Source organism: Coturnix japonica, chromosome 20, assembly GCF_001577835.2.
Source record: "Coturnix japonica isolate 7356 chromosome 20, Coturnix japonica 2.1, whole genome shotgun sequence".
In the NCBI taxonomy this organism is placed as follows: Eukaryota; Metazoa; Chordata; class Aves; order Galliformes; family Phasianidae; genus Coturnix; species Coturnix japonica.
Window position 1 is genome coordinate 9,322,846 of NC_029535.1, and position 26,013 is coordinate 9,348,858.

The 26,013-nt window shown below is 40.9% G+C and overlaps 1 protein-coding gene across 3 annotated transcripts in view; it reads left to right on the forward strand.

Moving 5' to 3' along the window:
* The first annotated feature begins 3,965 nt into the window (after positions 1–3,965).
* The window catches only part of RTEL1 (regulator of telomere elongation helicase 1), a 31,223-nt gene continuing 9,175 nt past the window's right edge, over positions 3,966–26,013 (forward strand). For all 3 annotated transcript variants that reach the window (XR_001559160.2, XM_015881901.2, XM_015881903.2), the window contains exons 1-27: positions 3,966–4,078; positions 4,340–4,457; positions 4,767–4,965; positions 5,223–5,316; positions 5,937–6,018; positions 6,341–6,401; positions 6,661–6,736; positions 7,417–7,501; positions 8,171–8,236; positions 8,316–8,469; positions 9,127–9,165; positions 9,826–9,904; positions 10,337–10,434; positions 10,849–10,904; positions 12,117–12,191; positions 12,826–12,910; positions 13,978–14,110; positions 14,264–14,377; positions 16,428–16,468; positions 17,605–17,690; positions 17,923–18,000; positions 18,534–18,611; positions 19,406–19,549; positions 20,224–20,339; positions 20,714–20,837; positions 21,911–22,064; positions 23,621–23,784. Coding sequence is in view for 2 of the 3 variants with exons in the window: in XM_015881901.2 (XP_015737387.1) it covers positions 4,356–4,457; positions 4,767–4,965; positions 5,223–5,316; positions 5,937–6,018; positions 6,341–6,401; positions 6,661–6,736; positions 7,417–7,501; positions 8,171–8,236; positions 8,316–8,469; positions 9,127–9,165; positions 9,826–9,904; positions 10,337–10,434; positions 10,849–10,904; positions 12,117–12,191; positions 12,826–12,910; positions 13,978–14,110; positions 14,264–14,377; positions 16,428–16,468; positions 17,605–17,690; positions 17,923–18,000; positions 18,534–18,611; positions 19,406–19,549; positions 20,224–20,339; positions 20,714–20,837; positions 21,911–22,064; positions 23,621–23,784 (2,583 nt within the window). In the remaining variant the exon portion in view is untranslated. The remainder of the gene's footprint in view (positions 4,079–4,339; positions 4,458–4,766; positions 4,966–5,222; positions 5,317–5,936; positions 6,019–6,340; positions 6,402–6,660; positions 6,737–7,416; positions 7,502–8,170; positions 8,237–8,315; positions 8,470–9,126; positions 9,166–9,825; positions 9,905–10,336; positions 10,435–10,848; positions 10,905–12,116; positions 12,192–12,825; positions 12,911–13,977; positions 14,111–14,263; positions 14,378–16,427; positions 16,469–17,604; positions 17,691–17,922; positions 18,001–18,533; positions 18,612–19,405; positions 19,550–20,223; positions 20,340–20,713; positions 20,838–21,910; positions 22,065–23,620; positions 23,785–26,013) is intronic.

The window sequence follows — 26,013 nt, forward strand, 5'->3', positions numbered from 1 at the left end:
TGCCCCCCAGCCACGCTCAGGACCACAGAATCACCACTTTTTCCTTCAGATGGGCTTTGCACAGAGCCCTGCAGCCCCCCACACAGCCTCCGGTTGCAGCCCCCCCAGTGCACTGCAATGCAGGCGCTGCTGAGCCCCCCCAGCAGCTGCAGGGATCCATGGGCTGCTCACACTGCTGCAGGCAGAGAGGCTGCAACAGGGATGGGAGCTACATGCAGTGTCTGCTGAATGCCCTGAAAGACTCAGAGCCCTTTCTTCCTCTCTTGTCTCCCAGTCTCCAAGTGCCCCATTCCCTCAGTGCTGTACATAAAATGAAAAGCTTTATCACAGAAATAAAAATCTTAAGTCTAATTCAGGATAATATTGGCATTATCCACAAATTTCCACTTCATGTTTGGAGCAGGATTCTTTTTAATCCCAAGCGGACAATTAACTGCTACCTGCATCTACTCAAGGCTTGTTTCCCAGCTGTAAATCCCCTGCTTTTTCTTTTGGCTGAATTTTTATGACTTTAGAGGTCTTCCTGAGGGATGCAGGCTGAAGTTTCCTATGATTCATTAATACATTTCCTCATCAGCAGGTAAAAACAGCAATCCCAGGCACACTAATACTGGAATTCTCCTGCTCCATTCAGTGTCAGCTCTGGCTTTGATTCACCCAGGAGGTCTGACAGGGTCTGCCTACCCCATGCAATGTTCTGAAGCACCCAGACAGCAATTGCATAACTTTTATTTAGAAAAGGTACAGGACATTTGCAAGGCACGTGTCCCATTGGAGCACACTGCACAAGAAACACTGAGCAAACTCCATGGAAGTGGCCATACCACACAGCATGTGCTTCAGCTCCAGCACTGATGACAGATGACCTGACACATAAATAACTTCAATATAGTTAATGCTGGATCCATCTCTTAAACTGGGTGATCTTTCTTCCTTATTTTCAATGTAACTGTGTTTTCAAGATCTATTTCTCTATGGTACTGCAATATAAGAGACTAACACACTGCCAGGCAATAGCATGAGACCTTTCTGTACTGTTTGCAGTCTCAAGCTGGGAGAAGCTGCCTTAGTTGGCATGAAATGATAAATGTTCCACACAGGGCAGCCATCAACCCCTTGAAATTGTTAACTAAAACAAGAAATCCATGACAATGCCAGCACTAAATCAAGAAAATGTTTCCCTGAAGGCAAGGAAACAACGGGGTTATTCTGGTGTTTCTTCTTCATAACCATTGTGCACTTGAGAAACGAGGCCAAGTTGTACAAAGGGACTGGGTCAGGGAGAAGAGTTGTGCTACTTCAGTCACGTAAAGGTGCAAAGCAAGCTGTGGATTCAGGTCACCCCTGGGTGTGGGTACAGAAGTGAGCAGTGCAGTGATGGCCAGTGATGGCCACACAGCTTCCACCAAATCACTGATCCCATCTGCTTAGGCTTCTTCATCTGTTTTTACTCATAGTTACTCATTTTCCTAATGACAGAATGACTGTGTGAAAGTCTGAGTGTCAAAGAGGAAAGCTGTTGTTTTGCTATTAGCCAACAGCAGGAAAAGACATCAAGGCTCTGGATTACCTGGGTTCAAAAGAACCAAAGAATTATGTGGCCAAACAGAAGTTTCAGATGGTTACTGCAGGAACCATCACACATCCTCAGGAGGACAATGAATGGCAACCTAATCCTCTCCTATACCAAAGGAGACAAATATCCTTCCCATAAATAGCAGCAATTTCATGGTCAGTCAATGCAGCTCTTCGAAGCCTCCTCCCATTCCTCAAATGGGAAGAGAAATCCTGCATAGGTGGCCTCTGAACAAAACCAAAGACAGTGAACTTTGTACTTCTGCACTGCACAAACCTTCTGCTTGCAGGAGGCCCTGTAGCTCACTTCAGTCACTCACACCCCCCCTTCCCTACAGTTTGAGGATCGTCTTTTTCAAGGTCTTTCCTTTGTGTATTTCTCCCCTTGAAGGTGCTGCTTCAAATGAAAATGGTTCATTCAAAACCAACACGCACTAACCCGAACATGCAGTGAGGAAAACTCAGTTGGCTGCATGTCTTCCTGTCTTGGTTTATCATCTAATGAACACTAATAGTGTGGAGTCTGGGCTGCCAAGTAACTGATCTGTTTTGTTCTTTAAAACCTTCCTTTTCTCTCTTTTTCCCCCTTTTCAAAGTTTTGCCTTGCAAGAATGAAGGGAGCCAGGAACCAGAATGAAAGTCCAGGCATACGACAACTTCTTGTGCTCCCTGTGTTTGTGTCACACCATCAAACAGATGTTCCAGCTTCAGTGAACCCCCACAATTCTTCAGCAACTTCAATGAGAAACAAATCCCTCTCTTGTGGGAGGTTTTGTGCTCTGATTTTAGAACACTCAGGTGCAGCAATGACAGACTCACCAATGCTGGCACTGCAGACTTGGTCAAGTAAGGTAAATGGTGCAGAGAACCAAACCTCCAGAATGATGAGGAGCCCTCAGCCAGTGCTGACTCACACAGCCCGGACAACAGCAGGCTGCTGACTCACGCTCCTTTTTGGGTTTGGTAGCCTTCCAGCTCTTCTCTAAAAGTAACATTGCTTCAACCTAAATAACCCTAAAAATAATCTGATTTGACATAGTACTACTATTATCCTTCTTTGGTGTAGGAAAGTTATAAGAAATCATGACAGAAAACCACATATTTGCGATCATTTTTAAGCTTTATTCTCATTCTTACGGTGCTTCACAGCTTTAATAAGTCATTTCTTTTGCAGCATAATCTTGCATGATGAGTATCGAGTTAGAGCTCTCTGGCATATTCAGAAACAGAAGCAAAATAAATTGTTACATTTTGTGTGGAGCGCTGCAAAGCACAGAAGGAATAACTCTAATCTCTCCAGCCCATTAGTTGCTGTTAAAGACAGTTTACAAGCCAGTCAAGTTCAGCTCAAGGAGTTTAAAGACTGGCAAGCAAAATAGCCACACAAGTAACTCCCCTAACGGAACACAGCATATACCAGAAGTCTGAGATCAGCTCATACAACAGGGTCACACTGAAGGTCTGTAAAGTATTTGAACTAACATTACTCCTTGCTGTTTGCTTGGAGCTATTTGACAAGATACAGCAAACTAAACCACATCCTGTGCTGCATCTTCACAGCAACTGTCTAACAATGTGGCATGCTGCAACAACACAGGGAGATGTATATGATTTTCTTCCTACCTTTCTCCTTGTGTAGGCAGGTAAAATGTAGATCAGTGAAATTTGGGGATTCGGGTAAACTATACCTACCTATTTATTACAAGAGCTGCATGGTTTGCTGGGATCTTACACAGAGTGATCCATGAGCACAGAGCAGCTCAGGGCTGGTTGTGGGCACATGAGGTTTGAGGGGCTGCAGGCTCTGGGCAGCTCCTGTGCACCAGGAGGATGAAGGGAGGCAGAGAACTGTGCTGAAGGGAAGCAAAAGGAGAACAAAGGAGCAGCACATTCACCTTTAGCAAAAGTCACCTGTCAATATTCACTACTGAAGAAGCCAGAAGGCCCAACAAAATAAGAGACATCCCCTTATCTACCAGGCAGGGTGACTCCACGGCAAACCTGGTGCTGTGTGGCTGCTCTCTGTGCAGGGCTCCAGGTACGCAGGGCACAAAGCAGCCCCATAGAGCAAGCACAGCCATCTCATCACCCCGAGCCTCTAATAAGGGGAGGAGATGCTCCAGCCATTACTGACACTGCAGGGGCACAGCCTGGGGGGGGGGCTGACAAAAGGGGCTTCATGGCTCCTCCCAGGGCCTGAGCAGAGCAATGAAGCCCCCCTCAGGCTCAAGCCCTGCTGTCCTTGAAGGCCAAACCACCACCATGTCTCATCCCCTCCCAACCCACAGCTCCCGAGGCCTCTCTATTAGATCCCATAGAGAGGCGCAGCCCCCCAGCCCCACTCGCTCGGCCCTGGTCCGGCTGGGACGCACACAGCCCTCTAGGCCTCACTTCCTGCGCAAAGCCGGAAGACTCGCATGGGCTTCCGACGGAAGTTACGCGCTGCGGGTTGGCGGAAGGACGCGTGATATAGGAGCGGGGATTCTGAACGGTGGAGCGGGAGGTGAGGTTCAATGGAGGCAGTAATGGCAGCGATACCGGACTGGGACTGGGACTGGGACTGGGACTGGGACTGGGACTGGGACTGGGACTGGGACTGGGACTGGGACTGGGACTGGGACTGGGACTGGGACTTGGGGCTGGGTGCTGGGGGCTGGGGGCTGGGGACTGGGGACTGGGGACTGGGGGCTGGGGGCTGGGGCGGTCTCCGAGTTCTTGTGGGTCTCTGGCCTGTACCGGCTTCTAACAGCTCGCTCTGTTATAGGGATAGGACAACAGCGATGCCCCGGATCACGCTGAGGGGTGTCACGGTGGATTTCCCATTCCAGCCCTATGAGTGTCAGGAGATCTACATGGCCAAAGTGCTCGAGTGTCTGCAGACGGTGAGACCACCCAGCACCCCCAACCTGCCACCCCCAACCTGCCACCCTGCATCACTGTTCTTTGGGAGAAAGAAATATCTCCTAACACCCAACCTGACCCCTCCTGGCACAATGTGAGGCCGTCAGCTCTCATCCTATTGCTGTTATATGGCAGCAGAGGCAGTTAGGGGGTCCTACAGGTCGTGCTTTTATAAAGCTTTTATATTGATGTGTATTTTTCTGTTGTGTGAGAAAGCTCTGGGTATTTGTTCTACTGAACCTCCAAATTACTCATTCTCCCCCTATTCCTTTTATTTCTCTTCAATAAAGAAAGTAAATGGCATCCTAGAGAGCCCTACAGGTACAGGAAAGACCCTTTGCCTGCTCTGTTCCACTCTGGCCTGGAGAGAACACTTCAAAGATACCATCTCAGCCCGCAAAATTGCACAGCGTATGAATGGGGTCGAGCTCTTCCCTGACAGACCCATGTCCTCCTGGGGTAATGCTGCCACGGATGGCGATATCCCAAGTGAGTGCTTTGTTTTTCATACTCAGTGGGAGTGATGCATAATAAACACCTGCTTTTATTTCTGTACTTTTAATTTTCTTAGAGTATTAAAAGCGCGTTGAGCTCTCTTTATGACTGTGAGTAGTTGCATGACAGAATCTCTTGTCTCTACAAGGCAAATTGTTGCCATAGCATCAGCTGGGAAAGGAAACGAATAATATTGCATGTTCTTGTTGTGCTAATAGTGTTTTTCTGCTCTTTTTCCCTCTGTTTGACAGCGTACTACACAGACATTCCTAAAATCATTTATGCATCCAGAACTCACTCTCAGCTTACGCAGGTCATTAATGAATTAAAGAACACGGTCTACAGGTAAATATGATTTAGGATAGTGCTCCTATTTAAAGAAAAGGTGGAAGAAAATACTGTTTAGTTGCTGTCTGAATTTACGTCTGTATAAAATTATGAAGGTATAAAAAACTGATACTGAAATGTAGTTCTCTTAATGCGTGTGTGTACAATGTGGGGTTCTTTGTTGTCTTTTTCTCCTCCAGTTGTTGAATTTCCTGAATTCAGTCAGGTTTAGGTTCTTTATTTCACACATTTGCTTCCAAAATTCCTTGCATTAATTCTTGTCATGATCTGATGCATGTAAGAATGACAGCCGCCTCTCAAGTAGCTTGCAATAAGTGGCAGCCCCAGCTTATCTGGCTGATCTGTCATAACAAAACCCAGATTTTCTACTGCACAATGTAAGCTGCTACTCATTGCCTCCCACTGTTCCCAGGCAAATGTAGCACTATGAAGTGTATCTGTGGCTGTTGCAGACAGACTTAACTCATTGGTTATGATTCTGACCTGTGTTTTATGCTCATCTGTTTCTCATAAACCTCTCACATTTGAGGCATTAAACGCCACATAGGTGTGTTCACCTGTGTTCTTCTTTCTTGCTTCATCTTTTAACACCAGGTTTGTATATTCTGTTTGAACAGGCCGAAGATATCTGTTTTGGGTTCCAGAGAGCAGCTTTGCATCAATCCTGAAGTGAAACGACAGGAGAGCAACCACATGCAAGTGAGAACAGAGCCTTGAAAACACGTGTAACATGAACATGCCAGGCTGGTTTTTGTGTTGACATAAAGTGTGTAATTCTTAAGCCTGACATTGTTTTATCACTGGAGGCTGCAGTGAAAGATGCTCTTTTTTTCCCCATGCATTTTGTGGAGCTTGCTATATCTGTCTTAGTGCAAGATTTAGTTTGGCATCTCCAGTAGCTTTTGAAGGAGGATGTGATTGTGTAGCATTAAGTGTCATTACGGATAATGGATAACTCTTTGTCTCTTAGCTCACTTCACAGTGCTTGACAAGCTGTGCTAAAAAGTACTATATTTTGCAGATCTATATGTGCCGAAAGAAAGTGATGGCTCGTGCTTGTCATTTTTATAACAATGTGGAAGGTGAGTTTGGCTGTGGAAATAAAGCCCCATTTGTTGGAGAGGGAGCTGCTTGGCAGGTAGGGAAGTTTGGAAGAGTAGGTAGAGTCTGTGTGTGCATTCATATGCGGTATGTATATATATGTGTGTGCTGTGCTCTGCATTCATGTCTTTCAAGAACTGAGTATTAAGAAGTGGATGAATGTGATGACCAGGGTAACGAGAAGTCCTTGTGGGGTGCCTTCACTTAAGCCTCTGGTTCTAATGTTATAACTGTTCACAGAAAAGTCTACAGAGAAAGGGCTGATGGACTCAATCATGGATATCGAAGACTTGGTTAAAAATGGAAGCAAGCACAGGTAGTTGTTCTCTGATTTTACTCCTTCTCAATTGTGAAAACTGTTCATCAGCTTGTACTTCTTAATGCGTTGATATGGCCTGGACATACACTAAAGTAGCAGAGCAATACTGAGAGCCAAGTGAAGTAGCCAGATACATTGCAGAGACAACTTCTGATAAAACAGTGTGTGTACTCGAGCCTTAACTTCTACTGTCGTATTCATCACACAGCAGTCTTTTTCAATTCTTTCTTGTGCAAAGATAGTCATATTAGATCACCAGTATTTTAATTCTTGCTTGAGTAAAGGCTTCCAATGTCATCTGATGTGACAAGCATTACAGTTTTGTTTCAAATTTAAGAGGATGATTTGACTGTTTTTTGAGGTAAAATAGCCCAGCATTTACTGCTTGCCTCCAGGTTTAAAAGTATAATGCAGCAACAAATAGCACTCTATCAATTTCCTTTTTCCTTTGTTCAGCTGAGCTGCGTGCATTGATAGGCATTAGTTTCTACACTTTACTACATGTTTTGCATGGATAGAGCTATTTGCCTGAAAAGCAAACATGACAGTTTCAATTCATTAGGAAAATTGATTAGAAACCACTGAGAGCATGAAACATAGTACGTGAATGATGAATGCACTCTTAATATTTCTGCTACTATTACTTTATAACCTGTGTGTATTCTTTTTTTAAACAGAGCTTGTCCTTATTATCTCTCTCGAAGCCTGAAGCAGCAGGCAGATATTATTTTTATGCCTTACAACTATTTATTGGACGCAAAGGTAGCACATTTCTCTGTTTTTAAATACAATTTTCTTAATTTTATTTCAGGTTGCCCTTTTGTGGTTTTCACTATTTAGTTTTACTTTCCTGCAGTTAGCAAAGCTTTTCTCTTTCGTTCATTTCTTTGAAGTCTTGCTCAAATTAGCTTTGCTGAATGTGATGTCTTTGATGTTTGATTACATTTCAGTAGCACACTTTGCAATAGTTCTGCACATGCTCTGAGAAACTTTTGTTTCTGCAGTGACCAGCAACCTGATTTTATTCATGAGCTGTAGTAGAAGCTGGCTTACATTCTATTGCTGCAAGAGGCAAAAAGACTAAGTGCTTTAATACATCTAACAAAAACCTCTGGCCGCCTTAATCAGGGAAGCATTGTGAAGTTAGATGACGTGTTGTTGCTGAGGATGTCTTCAGAGCATCAGCTCCCAGCACAGATATCACAAGGATAAACTTGCTAAAATAGAACAAAAGCAAAAATCAAACAGCACGAAAATAACCCACAAACCAGATCTCCCTAGTTTACACCTCACTCCTTCCAAATCCCTGGTTGCAAAAATGATGAGTGAAATCAATTCTGATAAACTTTTAAGTCCTAGTATGGTAGGAATATTTTCTTCTATCAGTTGTAATCTCCATAAGTGTTCCCTCACTCTCTTCCTCATCTCTAGAGCCGACGAGCTCACAACATAGATCTGAAGGGGACTGTGATAATACTTGATGAAGCTCACAATGTGGTAGGTCTCTGTTCTGTTGCCATCTCTCAAACACCATGTTGTGCAGTCTGAGTAATGCTTCCATTCCTTGGTATTTTAGGAAAGATTGTGTGAAGAGTCATCTTCTTTTGACCTGACGGCCTATGATTTGGCTTCAGCAATTGATGTTATAAACTTAGTACTGGAAGAACAAGCCAAAGTAGTTCAACAGAATGAAGTAAATGCTGAATTCAACATGGAGAGCATCAGTTCAGGTGTGTTGGTGACCACAAACTGCTGTTTTACTGGAAAATATAACTAGAAAATAACTTTTTCTAATAGCTTCTGGAAAACGGACTCATTGGTAGGTAAGTGGTCATTAATAATGTCAGACAAACACAAAAACTTTGGCCAAACCAATGTGATGTAAAATTCCATGTGTACGGTAAGCATTGAGTCACGGCCTGAGCCACTGATAGAGCACGTGGGGAAAGGACCCAGTCAGCCCTGGGAGCACAGGTGGAGGCAGTTCAGCTGTAAGACTGGAAGGGTCTGGCTGCAGCTCTCTTAGACCTCATTTAAGGGCTGGCTGCAATGGGGAAGGATCTCTGGCTGGAGATCCCTCTTTTGTGGAGTTTTCCCTGCAATCTTAAATCTTCAGAGGTGGGTGATTGCTTTTTCTTTGTATAACCTTTCCTTTGCTCTAGTCCTTTTATCGTTACACTTCCTGTGTCACCGTTCTGTTGTGTCGATCTTTCTGATTGTTAGAGTCATGAATTGGAACAGTGAATGGAATACAGAACATGTTTTTCTGATGTACGCAGTGCTGTGTGATGTCCACACTGATAAGTTCTGAAAAGGCTTGAAGAAACTAAGAATGAAATGAAGCAGATGTGAAAGATCCTCCTTAAAATCTTTCTTTTCTTCAACAGGGCTGAACATGGAACTTGAAGATATAGCAAAGATAAAGAGTAAGGTTCTTTTTGTTTTATTTTTGTTCTGTTGTTAGAAGTTGTTACTGTAACTGTTTCAAAAGGCTAATTGATTAGCAACTGGATAATCAGGTTCATCTAGTGTCACTGTTAACAACTGAGCAATCCTTGGAAATCTCTGTTTTTCAGAGGTTGTTGTTGAATATTTAGTTGCAGTTACTTCCCTGGAAGGTGAGACTTAGTAGATAAATGGATCCCTTGTCTCTCTGCCAGAAGTTCCTTCACTTCATAATGTTTGCTGGCAACGTATTCGTTGCATCATTCTGCTGTAAGAAGGTGATGCTATGAAGCAATTGTGTCAAGGACTTGAGATGTCTGTTTGGAAAGCATTTCCAAGAACTTTCTCCATCTGTAGAGAAGAGTTCAATATTTAGTGAGCAGCTGTATTTTGTGAGTACCACAGACTTAATCCAAGAGCTGAGGTCATAGAATTTGCTAATGTTTAATTCAAATATTTAGAGATGACGTCTAGGAAATAGGCTTTAATCATTTTAGCTTGTTTTTGGATCAGGAAAGCAGCTAAGTTGTTGTCTTTGATGGTAGCTTCTGAATAAACTGCATTTGAAAAAGGGATTCAGATGAGCTACTGAGGTGAGTTTCTATGAACCGTAACTATTTTTCCTCCTGGTTCCCTCAAAGAAATTCTTCTTCAGCTAGAAAGTGCAATTGATGCAGTGGAGCTGCCACCAAATGACAGTGGAGTCACCAAAGATGGAAGGTAACTTTCTTCTCGTTAATGTGTTTGCATGTGAGAAGAATAAATTCTAAACCCAGGTTAAACTGAGTCTAGTGTGAGCTTTCTGCTTATGAAGGCACTTCTGTGTGCTCACGTAACAAGCCTGCAATGGAACAAAAAACATGTCACTGTGTAAAGGATTGATCAGGGACTGTTAGGGTTGGTAGTAATATTCTAGTTCCTGGAAATAGTGCTTATTCAATTCTGCAGCTTCCCTTGAATCGCCTTGTGTAGCAATCGTTATTTTTGATGGGATATATTTGTTTATATTCCCATCATTTTTTCTTCCTTACTGAGTTGAGAATGTTTTGTGACTGGACAGCGAAGCTGTTGCTGTTAAATAGTAATAGCAGCCGGCCCACGTGATTATTTACAGTGTTTACCCACTTGTGCTTTTTTATTTCTGAATTGCAGCTACATCTTCGAGCTGTTTGCAAAGGCCCAAATAACGTTCCAAACCAAGACCTCACTCCTGGAGTCACTAGAACAGATTTTACAGTTTCTTTCAGGCCGTAAGTCTGTAAATTTATCAGTCATTTCACTTGGACATTTTTCCCTGATGTAAGTAATTGGAAGTTTGAACTGATTTGGGTGGAGTGGAAAAAGGCATCTTTGCATTTAACACTCAAAATCAAACAATCAGATCTTGAGGAGCGGTATCAATTTGTTGCTTGGCCCTCTGTTGGGAAACATTGTCCATTCATGAACCAGAAATGAGTTTAAGAACCAGTGTTGTGTCAAAACCTGAGCATTTACTGCTGACTGTACACACAAGTGTACACATATGTGCACACACAGAGGATTCTATTACAAAACCAGGAGGAATATGTGAGGAGGGCTTACTGAAATTCTACTGATGGTGTTTTTTGTGTGTTGAACTCTCACACAGTTTTCTATTGTAAGAGTAATTGTGTTGTTCTTTGTAGGCACTGGGATATTTATCAATACCTCTGGACTGCATAAACTCTCAGATATTATCCAGGTAAATATTTAATGCAGCTGCTATAGGTACTAGGTACTGCTAATAGCACTATATAGCTGCTAATATAGAAGAGTTGGTTTAAAAAGCATCCAGTGTCACTGGAGGGAACCTTTTTTTTTCCCCTTTTAATTGTACATATACATGTGCACTGATGGAGATATACAGGTTTAGAGGAGAAAGCTGCTGCCTAAAGAAGTAGCCTACTTTGATTTTTACCCTGGTTGTTATACTGTAGGTTTGATGTCCCGTTGTGGTGAGCTAGATTGAATTTTGTCTGGGTTTAGCCTCCACCAGGTGGAGCTGGGTTATTGAGCTGTGCACACATTCAAGCATCAGTGTGTGGAAATGTGAGACCTCAAAAAAAGAGACAGGTTAAGGCAAAAGAAGCAAATAAAAGATCACTTTAACTGCATTATTATTTTTTTAAATTTAATGGTGAAGTCAGGAGATCTGTAGTAAAAAAAGGTATTTTTCCAGGAATTATGCTTCTGTTTTCTTCTTATTACTGGATAACGTCTTTCTTGTTAACTAGATGATGTTCCTGTGAGCTTAGAGAATTCATTTTAAATGTCTGAAGAAATTTTGTTTAGAAAAATCATCAGAATTTATAAATATTTGAGAAGCACAGCTGGGTTCATGAAAAGCTCTGTGTTTGCAACTGCGTCCCTTTTAGTCATAAGACATCGAGGACAGGAAAGGGAAGGAAGCACGATTCTGTTCTGCACTTGTGTGGGGTTTTTAGAAGCTTTTTGTGTAAAATGTGGACGAACAAATGCAGTTACAACTTGATTTTTCTCTAGGCAATGTGATATTAGGGTAGGATACCACAGCTGGAATTCTCAGTTCCAAAAGTCCTTGCACACACGGTTGTGGCTCTCTGTGATCTCATGACCTTGCGGTGTGCTTGTGTTCTTGAGCAACCAAGGGTCACATACAGCGTGAATAGTAATACTGTCATTTGTATAATTTGAATATATAATTAGGTTCTGGCTTGTGTTGTTCAGTGCAATGAGGAAGACCAGTGGTTAGCAAGAATTGCTTGTAGAAAATGTGTTTGTTCAAAATTACCTTATTAAATAAAGGGAGCAGGGAGATGTATTTAAGATTATCTCTCCAGTGATTTTTGTGGTAACACTTCTCATTGTAAAGGTATGTGAATTTCATTGATAACTGTTGTTTAATCTTTCCATGTTGTTCTATTGTTTCTTCTAGACGGTGTTTAATGTTGATCCTCCAGAAGGCACAACCAGTTTTGTGCCACCTCAGTCGATATCCAGATATTATAAGGTATGAAGTGCTTTCTGTTCTGTGTTTTTCCTAGGTAACATTGAATGTTTGTACTTACATATTCAAGACTGAGAAGGATGTGGATAGTAAAGCAAACTGGGGTGTTGATTACAAGGGGGTTATGCAGGTTCTTCCAGGAAAGATAGTTAAATTGGGTCCCACGGAAAAAGGGGACCTATGCAGTAATTTATTGAGAAACTCTTTTAAAAAAAAAGAAGTTTAAAATGTAATAAGGAAAGTGCAGAAAATGTGAATTATTGAAAATGTTGCAATTCTCGAAGTCTTGTGTTCTCCTGGCAAACTGATGTTTCGTGTTACTCAGATTTTGTAACCCCATTTGTGAAGGGATTCTTTGTGAGGCGTAAGTGAAATTTCAGGGCCACCCATGAAATGCTGCTCCCATAAACTGACTGAAAACGGGTGGTTAAATTACTGTGCTGCTTTGCTCCTTGTTAGGTACCACATGAAAAACTGGAAACGAAACATGAAAGGCAGATAGGAAGTTATACAGCTTTAGTATCACTATAAAATGGCATTAATTGTGCTCCTTATCATGAGCTAGCTGTTGGTAGGGATGAAGTGCAAATTCATTTATGCAACAGTCTCTGGGAGCCTTGCTCTTATTTTCCTTCAGGTACACATTCATCTGGATAACAGTAATCAGAAAAAGAAGAAGGAAAGGACAGATCTCTGGGATTCGTCAGCTGCAAAAAAACAAGGTACAGAGCTCACATTCAGGTTCATGCAAAAGCTGGGCTGAAAACAACTCGTCTCCTCCCTTATTAAAGAGAGATGGATGCTTTTTATCTAAGACTTCTTAACAGAATTCTTCCCAAGGATCTTTGTAACTACCTTGCCTTGTAAATGTCTACTTAATTATTCATTTAAATGCTCTCAGGAATATAAGTGTTTGTTTGCAGAAGTCATTTTGTTAAGGATGGAAAGCAATGTTTTTCAAAGAATGCTTTCCCTCAATTTTGATGTTTTTTCACATAATGTCCCCATGAGTGTATTCCCTTTGCTGTTCTGAACAGCAGAACATGCTGTTTGTTACTCTGCATCTATTGTTTTCCTGGGACATTGCTCAGAGTATCGACTTACAGGAATAATTTTAAGTGGATTTTGTTAAGTGTGAAGGGAAAGGCTAGCAAAAACACTAGATTTATTGCATAATTTGGATGCTTGTGAATAAAAATAATATGAAGCAGTCACAACATTCTTCTGTGATGTCGCAAACACATATGGGTGTATCTGCTTCTGAAATAAAAACTACTTGCACGTACCCATGTGACAGCCTAGCAATATATTGGGTCTTGTACTATGTGTAAACATGGCAGAGGCCAGAGGTGACTGATGAGATCTTCAGTTTCTCTATAGATGTGTAGCATATTTTATGGAAATGCTGCAAACCTCTTAAGAATGGTTATCTTCAGGGGATTTGGAAGAAATGATTTACTTGAGCATAATTGTCTACAGCCTGTGATTGGTGAGGATAAGTGACATAGCCTGAGATAGCTGACGAGATTACTTCCAATCTAATCCTTTCCATGATTCTATGGTAATAGAATCTACTTCAAGGTATGAGTGAGCAATGACATCTTAGATTATGTTCTGAATAATCGTAATAAATTGGGAAGGGCCAAAGCAAGACACGTGTGCCTGGGATTTTAGCTTCATATGCCAAGATGTTTTAGTTCTGGAAGTTCAAATGCTGCCATGTGCTATTCATATCCTATTTTTCTCACAATACAGTGTGCCTCCCTTATTTTCTCTTTATTCGATACAGGAAAGACCTTAAGCTATTGGTGTTTCAGCCCTGGATATAGCATGCATGAGCTTGTTCGACAGGGAGTCAGAACAATTATCCTTACTAGTGGGACTCTCTCCCCTCTCTCATCGTTTACAATGGAAATGCAGATGTAAGTGCCTGGGTATGTGAACAGTGACGTTACTGAAAATTCAATGATTTTTTTTATTATTTTATCCCAGATCTAATTGAGTGTTCTGGACTGGTAGTTAGTAGAGAATCATAAAGAGATTGTGACTTCAGTCTCACTTTCATGTTTCTTCAGCCCTTTTCCTGTTCTCTTGGAGAACCCTCATGTTATTGATAAACGGCAGCTCTGGGTTGGAATCATTCCCAAAGGACCTGATGGAGCTGTGCTCAATTCTACTTATGAGAGAAGGTAATAAAATTCTGTATGGAATTCTGCTTTGAAACCTTGAGTTATCACATCTTGGGTTCTGAAGAAATCAGTGGTCTCTGCAGTTCTTTTCATGGGTAAGCAATGTGTGAATAAACATGAATAACAATACCCTTTTAACCACTACTGCAGAAAGTTTAGAAGTAGACAGATGGAAGGGAGCAAGGATCAGGGCACTGAGTGCAGTAACAGTCCTTAATGCCCCTGACTGGCCTCACATGGAAAATCCCCCACAGATCAGAAGTGAAGCCTTTTCATCTGAGAAGTGAGCTCAGGAGTTGCACTAATACAGGAAGTGTCTCCAGCTCTGTTATAACCACACCTGGCCATTGGCCCCATTGATCTGACCCTGACTTCCTGACTGAATCTGCACTCACAGTTGAACCTGACTGCTGTCTCTGAGTCTTTCCTACTTGCTTACACTGTTGATATGGCAGGTCTCCTCCTTCGGATCATGCTCTGGTCCCACCTCCCTTCACATTACAGAGCAGTCTGCCAACACAAGCATAGAGCTTCATCCTCAGTTTACTGTGGACGCTCAATCGACTTGAAATGTGCCTGGCCTTTGTAACAAATATTTTTATGCTTAAGGCTATTCATCACAATTGACCTTTCACCTCTGCGTTGCCTTCTTAAGGAAAACATATCCAAATCTTTGTTTCTTTCTTTTCTTTGGTCTTTCATTATTTTTCTCCATCTTTCTGCTCCTTCTGCTTTTTCTGTAAGAGTAGTGTCAGCAAGGAATACTGAAGCAAAGTTCATTGTATACTGGCTTCTATTCCGTAATAGGTTATTCTCATTGAGATCTCAGCATATCATTTAAAGGGGTATTTTCATGCTTTGTTGCACATTGAAGTTGTTTGCTTTCAGTTCTCTGAGGTTACTGAAGAGTGCCAAGGCCTTTGTGCAACCATTGTGTTTTAGGTTCCAGTCCTTCTGTGGCTCTTTGAAATGAGGATATCCTTATGTGTGATATACGTGTTCTTACATTTAATTTTCTTCCTCATTTATGTTAGCTCATTCTTAAGCCTCTTTCAGTTTAAGCATTATACCTGTACCTTTAGCTGAGAATTACAGAGTTTTGCCTTTTTGCTGGCCCAGCTTACGCTTGTTAAGCAATACAGAATGATCAAAAAATACATCTCAAAGAGATTTTACTTCACGAATGAGAAACGTTGCCAGATGTTCCACAGAACTGGAAGGGGGCTCAATGGTTCTAAACGATTTTGGCAGAGAAGATAAAGAAGCCTGGAAAACCCTCAGTTGGCGTTTCTTGTTTTCAGAGGCTTAGTTTCTTAGTTTCAGTGTATTTTGTTGAAGATAACATCGTTCAAGGAGAAAACGTTGGGGATTTCCCTGCCTCTGGCCTAAAACACCATTTTGAAGAAAGGGAATGCACAGTGTTCGTTATGTTTTGACAACAGCTGTTTGGTGATACCAATATTTATAGCTCTTATAAATGTGGATTTATTTATTTTTTTTTCCTTGTGTATTTAAGTTTCCTGGGAAAATTAAGTATGAGAAACTACATGAAACTGAATAGAAAGAAGCATGAGGGCATGAGAGAACAGGTGACATGTAAGTCAGGACTGGAAGAAACAGATAAATGCTGCTCACTGTAGAACAGTACTTTTTCAGTCTAATTAAATGATTCACTCTGCTTATATCTGCAGTAAACAATAACCATAGCGACAAAGTTCACTCCTTTTGCCCCCGCAGCTTCACCACACCTACTTTATCTGTAATTATTTTAAATTGTTGTAATGTCAGTCAGGCTTCAAGAACTGATCTACAAACTTTTCTTGCAGAACTTGTGTTTCTAATATGTTAGTATTAATCATAAACTCATATGACTGCCAGCGATAAGATTTAGTAGCAATAGTATCACTTTGTCACAGTATTGCTTGGTGTGGGCGTTTGGGAGCAATCCTGATGTGTGCTATTTTAGATCAATATCAGAGGAAGTCAAGACGCACGAGAAATGTACAGAAGAAAATAGAGTGAATGTTACCCAACTTTTTTTTCTTTGTAGATTTTCAGAGGACTATTTATCTTCCCTGGGGAAAACCATTGGTAAGTGAAGGGAACGGCTTTCAAGAACATGTTGCTGCACAGCATTTTTAGAAATCACTTGGAAGGTGTGTGAAATGTTAAAAGGGAGCCAACAATAAGACAGAGAAAGGCAAAAGATTGCACTGTGTATCTAAGTACTATCTGTTTCTTTCATATGCTCCTGATAGCTCAAGCAGCTGGCTACTGTAGTTATGTATGAAAATCAGTTTGATTAAGCTAATATTTCCATGTTAGGAGTTCACTTTATTGTCAGCTTATGGTTCACAAGTGTCCTTCAGCATGATGAGAAAGCGATGCAGACTAGAAAATAGATGCACAGCAGTTATACTGCCAAGCATCACTTCACAGAACAATTAAGGATCACAAGAAGCTGATGGGATTTCATGTGATGTATATAAATGCGGTTTGTCAAAATGATCTTAATTCAGCATTTATTTTGGTCGTGTTTTACAAACATAATAGAATAATGAAGCTTCTATTCTGTTCTCACACATCAGTAGAAGCGTCTGTGTAGACTGACTGCAGTATGAAGGGAACCTTAGGTCTATAGAAGCTTGAAGAGAACACAAGCAAAAGGGAGGTGCGAGTTCTGAGGTGTTTGTTGTGGCCTCAGTGGTGAACTTAGAAAAGTGCTTTCACAAAATAACATTTGAATGGTTTCTCAATGTGGTCTGTACTATGACAGGTGAAGTTTCAATATCAGGCTTGAGATACTTCTGTTGTTCTGAATGTTTAAGTTGCAGTGGATAGAGAATGGAGACAACAACAAGGAAAAAGAAAAGCGGATCTGAAAATAGATCTCTTCCTTCCCTCGACTTCGGTGTACTCATAATGAGTTTTATTCAGTTACTGTGACACTTTAGAAAACCTGTAATGTTGTAAGTGGCTTTCAGAAGTGTAGCATTTATGGGATAAAATGTGCTATTAGCAACATCAAAGTCTACAGTTTCTACCTTGACAACAAGATTATTGAAAGGATTTAAAGAGAAATCTTAGGGCACCAACCTTCACGTCAAGAAAGCAGGAGAGATTTTGGAGATAAGCCATATTGTTAATTTATTTTTTCCTGCATGGTCTGTGCAATCTGTGCCAGGAGAAAAATACCCTGAACTATTCATTTGCTTATCTTGTTGCAGGTAATCTTGTGCGAGTCGTACCTCATGGACTGTTGGTATTTTTCCCATCATATCCTGTCATGGATAAGAGCCTGGAGTATTGGAGAGTATGTGAATTGTTTTCTCTTTATGGGTGGTTTGGTTGCACACTTCAGACAGTTGGTAGTTATGCTATTTAACCATGCTTATTAAAAACGTTTTTGCCCCCATCTCCATGTGGTTTGGCATGGAGAGGAGCAGATGGTGGGTTAGTCCAAGCGTATCGTTTCTCATGAGGATTTCTGGTAGATGTTTACTTTCACGTTGGAATATCTGATATGTTCATTACCTGTTCAACAGGAGCATGATTTTGCTAAAAGAATAGAAGAAGTGAAACCAATGTTTGTGGAACCCAGGAATAAAGGAAGCTTTTCAGAGGTAGGGAATGTGCGCTACATACCTGTAACACATCTTCGAGCTATTATGATGTTTAAGTTCCTCTCTGAGTGGTGCTTTGGTGTTAACTTCCTGTTCCTAGGATTAAACTAAAATGTTTAGAGAGCTTCTTTGAACTGTGTGTTTTCTATTTGTCTTCCCTTTACTCTTCCACCTGTTTGTGCTTTGTTTAGTCTTCATTTGAAATCCAGTGATTTAACAGTGCTGTCTGATTTGCCACTGAATCACGTGCTGTTGATTATTATATGAAGTCCCATCCTGGCTTTCTAAAGTATTTAAATGTTCAGTTTCTTGCTTTCTTTTCACTTGCTTATAACAGCTCTGCACGTTTCTAAGAGTTAGTAATATCCTTGAATTGCTTTCCTGGATTGCATGTTTTGTTCAAGGGGAGAAATACATTACAGTCCATGGGTCTGCTTTCTTTTCAGAAGTATCTGATGTCAACCTTTAATACTTGCCTAGACTTAAGGAGATAATTTAAGCAAAAATTGTATTAATCTTGTTATATTTTTTAGGTAATAGATGCGTACTATGGTAAAATTGCCTGTCCTAAGTCAAATGGAGCTACTTTTTTGGCAGTGTGTCGGGGGAAGGTAATGAAACTGAGAATTTACATTATCTGCAATCACATTACGTCCCATTTTGAATTTAACAAGGATGTTTATGTTGTGTAACCATAGTCAAGTGGGGAGGGGAAAGAAAAGCTAGATGCCCCGAAGGCTGTTCAAATTTATGTCAAGTATATGTATGTTTAATTCCTGTTTTTACTGAGGAGTTACATCTCAGCGTTCTCTAAAGGGGATCAGCATCATGATACTTACATTTCCTGTTGGCTACAGACAGAAGGTTTGACTCATTAAATGAGAACGATTTTGGAGGAGAATTAAAAGAAACAACTGTAACTGTGCATGTCAGAACGACACTGATTAAAACCAGAAATATTGCTCAATTTTTAAAACGAATGTTAATCTCAATCCCCTGGTTGCATGTGGTGGCCTTTCGTTGAAGTGTTGATAAATTGATTTACGATACCAGTGGAAACATTTACGATGTTACAAGTTATTCAAACTTTTTGCTACTGTGTACAAAGAGAAACTCATCTTCTGAGCCTTCAGTGCATTTCTTCAGAGTTGCTGTTGGATTAATTAAGAAAAAATGTAGCTCTTTATGGGCAGGATTCTGGTGAATACGCCTGTCCTTCCAACAGCAGTGAATCACTCTGAGAGGAGCAGTATCTGTGGAGAGATGGTGCTTTGCAGTAGCACCTACCTGAAGAACAGACAATTTAGGTTATTGTACTTGTAGGATTAATAGTATGAATACGAAATTGGATACACATGAAAAAATAAACCAGAAGAGTTTTTGCTGAAGACCCCTCTCTCTTCAGGCCAGCGAAGGCTTGGACTTTGCAGACATGAATGGACGAGGAGTCATCATTACTGGCCTTCCATTTCCTCCTCGTTGGGATCCCAGAGTTGTTTTAAAGATGCAGTTCCTGAATGAAATGAAAAAAAGCAGTATGGGTGCACAGGTAATACTGGGCAGCTGTAACCTTTTGGCTGTTTGCAGGTTTGTTGTGCCTTTTTCCATCTTGTCCCCATGGATTTTGGCTCTTCTTCTCACCCTTGTGAGATCACGAACGTCAGACAAACTTATGAGTTTGTCACTTGTATATTCACATATTTCTGATAGCATTAAGGGTTCCAAAGTCTTTCTCTACTGACACAGTTGCAATCAAATACAGCTCAAAAGAACAACCCCAGTGTAATTAAAATTTGGATCAAAGTCTTTGCATGTATTTCTTTTTGCAGAATGAGGGTGAGGAGAACAATTGCCCGTGCTGGTTGGTTTGTGGTGGTTTTTCTTTTTGGTATTGTCTCAGGCACAAGAATGAAGGGCCTTCTGAATTTATTGTATTATGCTGCAGGTTAGCTCTTCGATTCACTGTATTATTTAATACCCCTTTGGGGAAGTCAGTGCGTCATCTACTAAGTAGCTCCTTGAGTTGTGTATTAACACTTGAGTTTTGTGTCCCAGCTGTGATACACAATTCAACCTGAATTTGGCTTTCCTAGGCTCTTAGAGCTTTTTCAGGAGATCTTGCTGATACATTTTTAAGTCTTTTAGAACTGAGTAGTGACTGCGTGTCACAGAGTATGCTTTTACCTGGTGACTGATATTCATTCTTTCTCCCACATATTACAGTATTTATCTGGGCATCAGTGGTACAATCAGCAAGCTTCCCGAGCTGTTAACCAGGCTATTGGCAGGGTCATCAGGCATCGCCAGGACTATGGTGCTATCTTCCTATGTGATGACAGGTGAAACCTTTGCTCTAGATATAAACCTGTGTCTGATTTTCATCTGGAGAAAATGAAAACAAGGAAAGACTGTATTGCTGAAGCAACAAGAATTTAGTTGATGTCCCTCAGTGCTGAGGCCTGACAGGCGATGTTGGCCCATGGTACTACTGTTGTATAGTTAAAGATTTCATGATTGAATGATATTAATTGGGTGATGGCATAGTGCATGGTAACAACAAAATCCTTTTCTATTGTGTGCAGACATCAGCCCATTATATTTGCTGCATTCTTTCAATCTTCTGTTGTCTTTCTGTTCCTCCCTTGGCCTAAATGAATTAAACAAATGCTAAGACATCTGGCAAATAATTATCTCCTTTTCTAATCCTGCATAGGTTCACAACTGATAATGTAAGAAGCAAGCTGCCTTCCTGGGTCCGCCCTTATGTGAACGTTTATGACAACTTTGGGCATGCAGTCAGAAGTGTCTCAGTCTTCTTCCGCGTTGCTCAAGAAATTGCAAGTATCTTTAAAAATCAAACAGACTAAAAGCATTTTTTTTGTTAGTAAAACTAGGGATACTAAGATGTGAGAGATGTGAAGGAGTCACTTCTAAACAACCTTTCTTTTGGGGCATCATCTTGCATTGGAAGCTTTGTGGAAAAGGAAGTATATCTGAATGAGCTATAACAGGATATGGTGTCATGTTGCACAGCTCATTAGGTTAGATCACAAAAAAAACTTCCTTTTCCAGTCACTCCTAAACAAACAGTGTCTTCACTGGATGGCATACAAATACTGACACTGATGTTAGTATCCAAAAAACTTCCTGGCCCTCTGGGAGAAGGTATATATGTCAAAGAATCAGTCAAACCCTTAAATGTAGATCTAAGCTGACTGGTGTAAAGAGACAAACCCAGAAGTTATTGAACTTCATGGCTGGGTCTTTACTGATATGATGTCTCTCTTTGCATTAAGAAGCTCTTTTTCTCAGCAGTTGTTCCTTGATATAAAAATTAGTCCTTGTAAAAAGACTTTGTGATGTGCTGGAGAAAGGCGTAGCAAGAAATGGGCTGAGAGCCAGGATGGGGAGTTCTTTAGCCTCCAGATGGAGACTAGGACTAAAATAAACATGACAGATTTGGATGATTTCCTGGAAGATACTTTGGCCGAATACAAGTTGTTCAAAATCATACGTTTCAGATTTTTGGATGACCCAATGATCCTTTCTGATGATAAACAGGAGTTTTGTTGTAAATCTGAACCCCAACCCAGTGTGCTTTGCCAGAAGGAGTGATGTTGTAGGAGTGCTGTTAGGAAGCAGTTGTTTTCTGAACAGTGGTGTGTGCCTTTTCTAAGAGTCACTTAGTGCTAAGCCTGCTTAATCTAATTCATCTGTATGTGTCACCTTCTAGTTATTTGATCCTGTCATCAAAAGCGTGAAAACCCAGAACACTTGAATAATCTTGCTGTTAAGAGTTTCTGGGACAAATGTGGTGTCTTCAGGTCACTGACAGGATTTCTGGTTACAAAGGTAGTGGAGTGGAAAAGCAGCTTTTTGCCTACTGTAACGTATTGTAAACTGCTTGCAGATGCCCCCGCCTGTGGCACAGTGCATTTCTGGCTCTGCTGTTACCCTGAGTGAAAATGATGTGAAACCTTCTACTTCATCTGAGCAGATCCTCTCCCTGCAGAAAGCCAAGATTTTGGATGATCATGTTCCCAGTTTGAAGAGGAAAAGGATAGGTAGGTTGGTGTCCTTGTAGATACACTTTCGTTGTTTTAAGATAAAGCAGGAAAGATAGAGTAAAACTAAACTGGAACAGGAGGGAAGATGCATAGGGCTCAAAGAACAATGTCAAAGTCTGATCAGAATAGACATAGCTTGGTGCCAGGGAATCAGATTAGCAATTGCAACTACAGAACAAAGATGTGGCATGGACATGTCTCCTGCACGAAAGTTAGCAGAATATCATTGTTCAAAAAGTAATAACTGGAACTCTGTTCTGACTAGCACTGGCTTTCACATGTCATTCTTCCATCCTTTAGTTTGAATGACTCCTACATGGTAATCTGGATAAGAAAACAGAAAGAAGGTGTTGGCCTTCAAAGAAAACAGTATTTTAAAATTCATGGTTCGCTAATGCAAAATAATATTTCTCACATCAGAGATTCTTTCAGAACTTTCCGGCCTGTTTTGCTTCATTTCTGATCAGTGCAATGAAGTGTGTTTATAAACTGATTCCAAAGAACTTATGACTGAGACTGAGGATGAGACTTTGCTATATGTCTAAGCCAGTCTGACTACAGGATGTCATATATAAAGAGGTTGTCTTGGCCACCACCTTTTTTTCCCCCTCAATTCCCATCTATTGTGCAGCTGCAGAGCAATTGAGATGAGCTTATTCAGCTGTTTACTTTTCATCCACATGAGTGGTAGATCCATCCCAAAGGATGGGTTGGAATACATGACTGAAATGAAGATAGAGGGAAAAAGTTTAATTACGTAACCTTTCCAGTGTAAGCTTTTGATGGCACTTCTTAGCTGTAACAACAAACTAAACTTGTCATCTCTGGCTACCAGCTTCTTGCTTCTTATGCTTTTTTGATTTGTGGCTATATATGCTTAGATTCTCAAAACAGTTACTCTTCTTAGTAAACAGCTCTATGTAACTCAGTGTAGAGGAAATGTATTTTGAAGAGAATGCCTTTTTGTAGTAGGAAACTGATACTAATTTGACACCACTGACAGATGCAAATCCGTGTATTTAAAACCAACTACACGTGGATTTTGAAGAGTGAGAACATGTATTATTGGTACACAGTGGAGGCTGTGTCTTATGGCTGCTAATACTGTGAGATTGTAGCATCTCTTACGTTGCCTTTAAAATAATAGCAGTAAAAACTTTCTAATGAGTGAATCATTTAAGAGCAGGATCTCATGTTTTGTTAGGGAAATCCATAAAATATAGCATTCAAACACAGGCAACTGTGGCAGTAGAGATTGTTTTCCATTGATCATAAGCCATTTTAAGGTTAAATATGTTATCCCTTTAGTAGACGTTTGAGAGAAGTTCTGACTTAAATCTGTACCTCATTGTGATAAATGCTTGAGCGATTTTTGGGAGTGGTTGAGCAAGGCAGTCTTCTTCCTAAGTCAGAGAAAGCAGCTCTGCAGGAGATGGAAGAGGAGATAAAACAGTACTTCTTTGTGGATTGCCAAGTAAGATTTTGAGGCATTGCTAAGTCAGAGAAAATGCAAGAGAGTACAAAAATGTTGATTTCTTATCTGTGTTATGCAGTAATGCCAGTAAATGGAGATGGAGCATCCAGCCTCTGCACAGAGTACGAACAAGAAATGATCTCACCTAGAAGACGATGTTCTGGGCTTTTGGATGCATTGGAGCGCAATGAGAAGAACAGCAAAGAGGCGGAGGAAGATGATGATTTGTCAGGGGAGGAAAAGGTAATGACGATGCTGCAGCAAATTAATCCCAAGTAAAAATTGTAGGCTGTAAAGCAAAATGAGTTTGGCATTGATTCAGTAGTACCAGTTCAGCCCTCTTTTGAGGAAAAACTAATTGCACTAGAACCTGCAGGTTCTCATAGCTCAGTTAAATAAAGAGATTCCTTGCCACATTCAATTAGATAACCAGTGGGTACGTGTTTATGCTGTACTCCATAACTGCTGACCATGTAGGTTCTGGAAGCTAACCATGCAGTCTGGAGAGCAAAGATCTCTTAAAGTAGAGGTTGGTAAAGGCACAGTGCTGTGAGCAGACAGCAAATGGGGGAAAAAAAAACAACATGGGGTTTGACTGATGACTGTAGACTTCAGAAACGTCTAGAACAACTTACCTAAGTATTTTGTTAGGGGAACATGCCTAAGGGAAAGTGTGAGTGTGTAAGGAACATCCAAGAAGTATTTGAAAATCCCTTAAGCATATAAATGGATGTGGGTTTATGACAGATTAAATGTACAAGCTTAAAGAAACAAAGAATGTTTTGTTTATATGTAGCTGATGAGAAATCAGCTCCATCGCCCATGGGTACCTTAATCATGATGTGGTATGGACATCTGAGCTCATCCTTTGGAAAGCCCGGCACATCTCATGGGGCTTCATCACCCTGAGAAGAGAGTCTGGTAACACAGCTGCACTGCATTTGGTCTAGCTCAGGATTTCCTTAAGTCAAGTAAGCTGGTGGTCTCAATGAATAGGCAGTGAGTCAGTTCATATGTCCATCTTCCTGTACAGCATTATTATTTGCCTGTGGCTTGCAAAAGACTGGTCATCCTGTGCTGCACCAAAATCGGTGACCTCTGGTACCAGAAGTCTGGGCAGTGTAGTGCTCAGATGTGCAGTGCCTCTGAGGGAGCCAGATTTCATGCTAGGTCTAGTGTCAGGCTGTCTTAACTAACCACTGCATTTGGACTGGTGGTGTGGTCCGTGTGCTTTCATAACTTTATTCACCATCCATCATAGAGCTGTATTATTCTTTTTCTTCTATCAAAGTTACTCTGTGCCCTTGCACCCTATGTGTGGAAATTAAGCTGCTGTCATTGAGTGGAAAATTTCTCTCTAAGGAAACAAATCTTTGTCATCTCAAAACAAAAACAAAAAGCTAATTACAATAAATAGTACCTCAGTCCACTCAAAGAATGATGTGACGGCTTTTTTACTTGTGAGAAATACTTTGTTGTAGCCTCATGTCTGCTGCATCATACTGTGAAAGGTTTTGCTCATATGTAGCCTGGGATTAGAATGGTAAGATATCTCTGGACCTTTTTCTGACTTAGTGCATGTATCATGCATGTTTGACCTGCAGCTTGTATTCCAGACATTCACTCTGTTACATGACACTTAAACAATATATTTAAATGGGCTCTTACCTTGGTCAGATTTGCCTGCAATTCACTCTCCTTGCAGTGTTATGAGTGCACTGGAGTTTTGTTTGCTTTTATTGCTTTAGGTGTGATTAGTTTAGTTTGTCTCTGAAACTTTGATCTGAACAAACACATTTAGAAGCTGCAGTGGAATAGAGGAGTCCAGTTGTGTTTCACTGGTTCTTCTCAGAAATAAACCACGCTATTCTGTAAGTGGGCTGATAGTCACGTACTCACTAAGAGATTCTTTATTGGGCAAGAGCAAAGAAATAAATCACTTGAAGTACCTGCTTTCTCAACAGGTATGTAGAAATCAATGGGCAATATGGGGCTATCCCACTGTTTCATCTGTTACTCAGTGTAATGTGGTTGATACTGATTTATGCTGGTGTTGGAGACTGCTGTTAAGCAATTCCATGCCTGTTGCTTATGCCCATGCACTTAGCTTTTGGAGCTTCGTGTATGCCAGTGTTCCCACTCACAGTTGTACAAGTGCAACAGTTTGTTACTGGAAATGGGGAACACTGTTGAACCACAGGAATTTCTAATACTTTCTCATCCCATCTGACCTGATATTTCCTATAAGACTATCTGGGCTTCCCAGTATATTAAGAGAGGTCGTGACATGGTTTCGTCAGTGAGAAGTACTTCAAGGCATGAAAGTGAGGGGGCGTGTGAGACATCAGTTCCACACCTGTGTACCCTCCCAGGCCTACCCTGAAATAGTTAGCTGTAAGCCCAGCTTTGCTTCATCAGGAATTTACTCTCTGATTTCCTCTGCTTGGTTCTATCTGTGTGAAATGTCCAGTA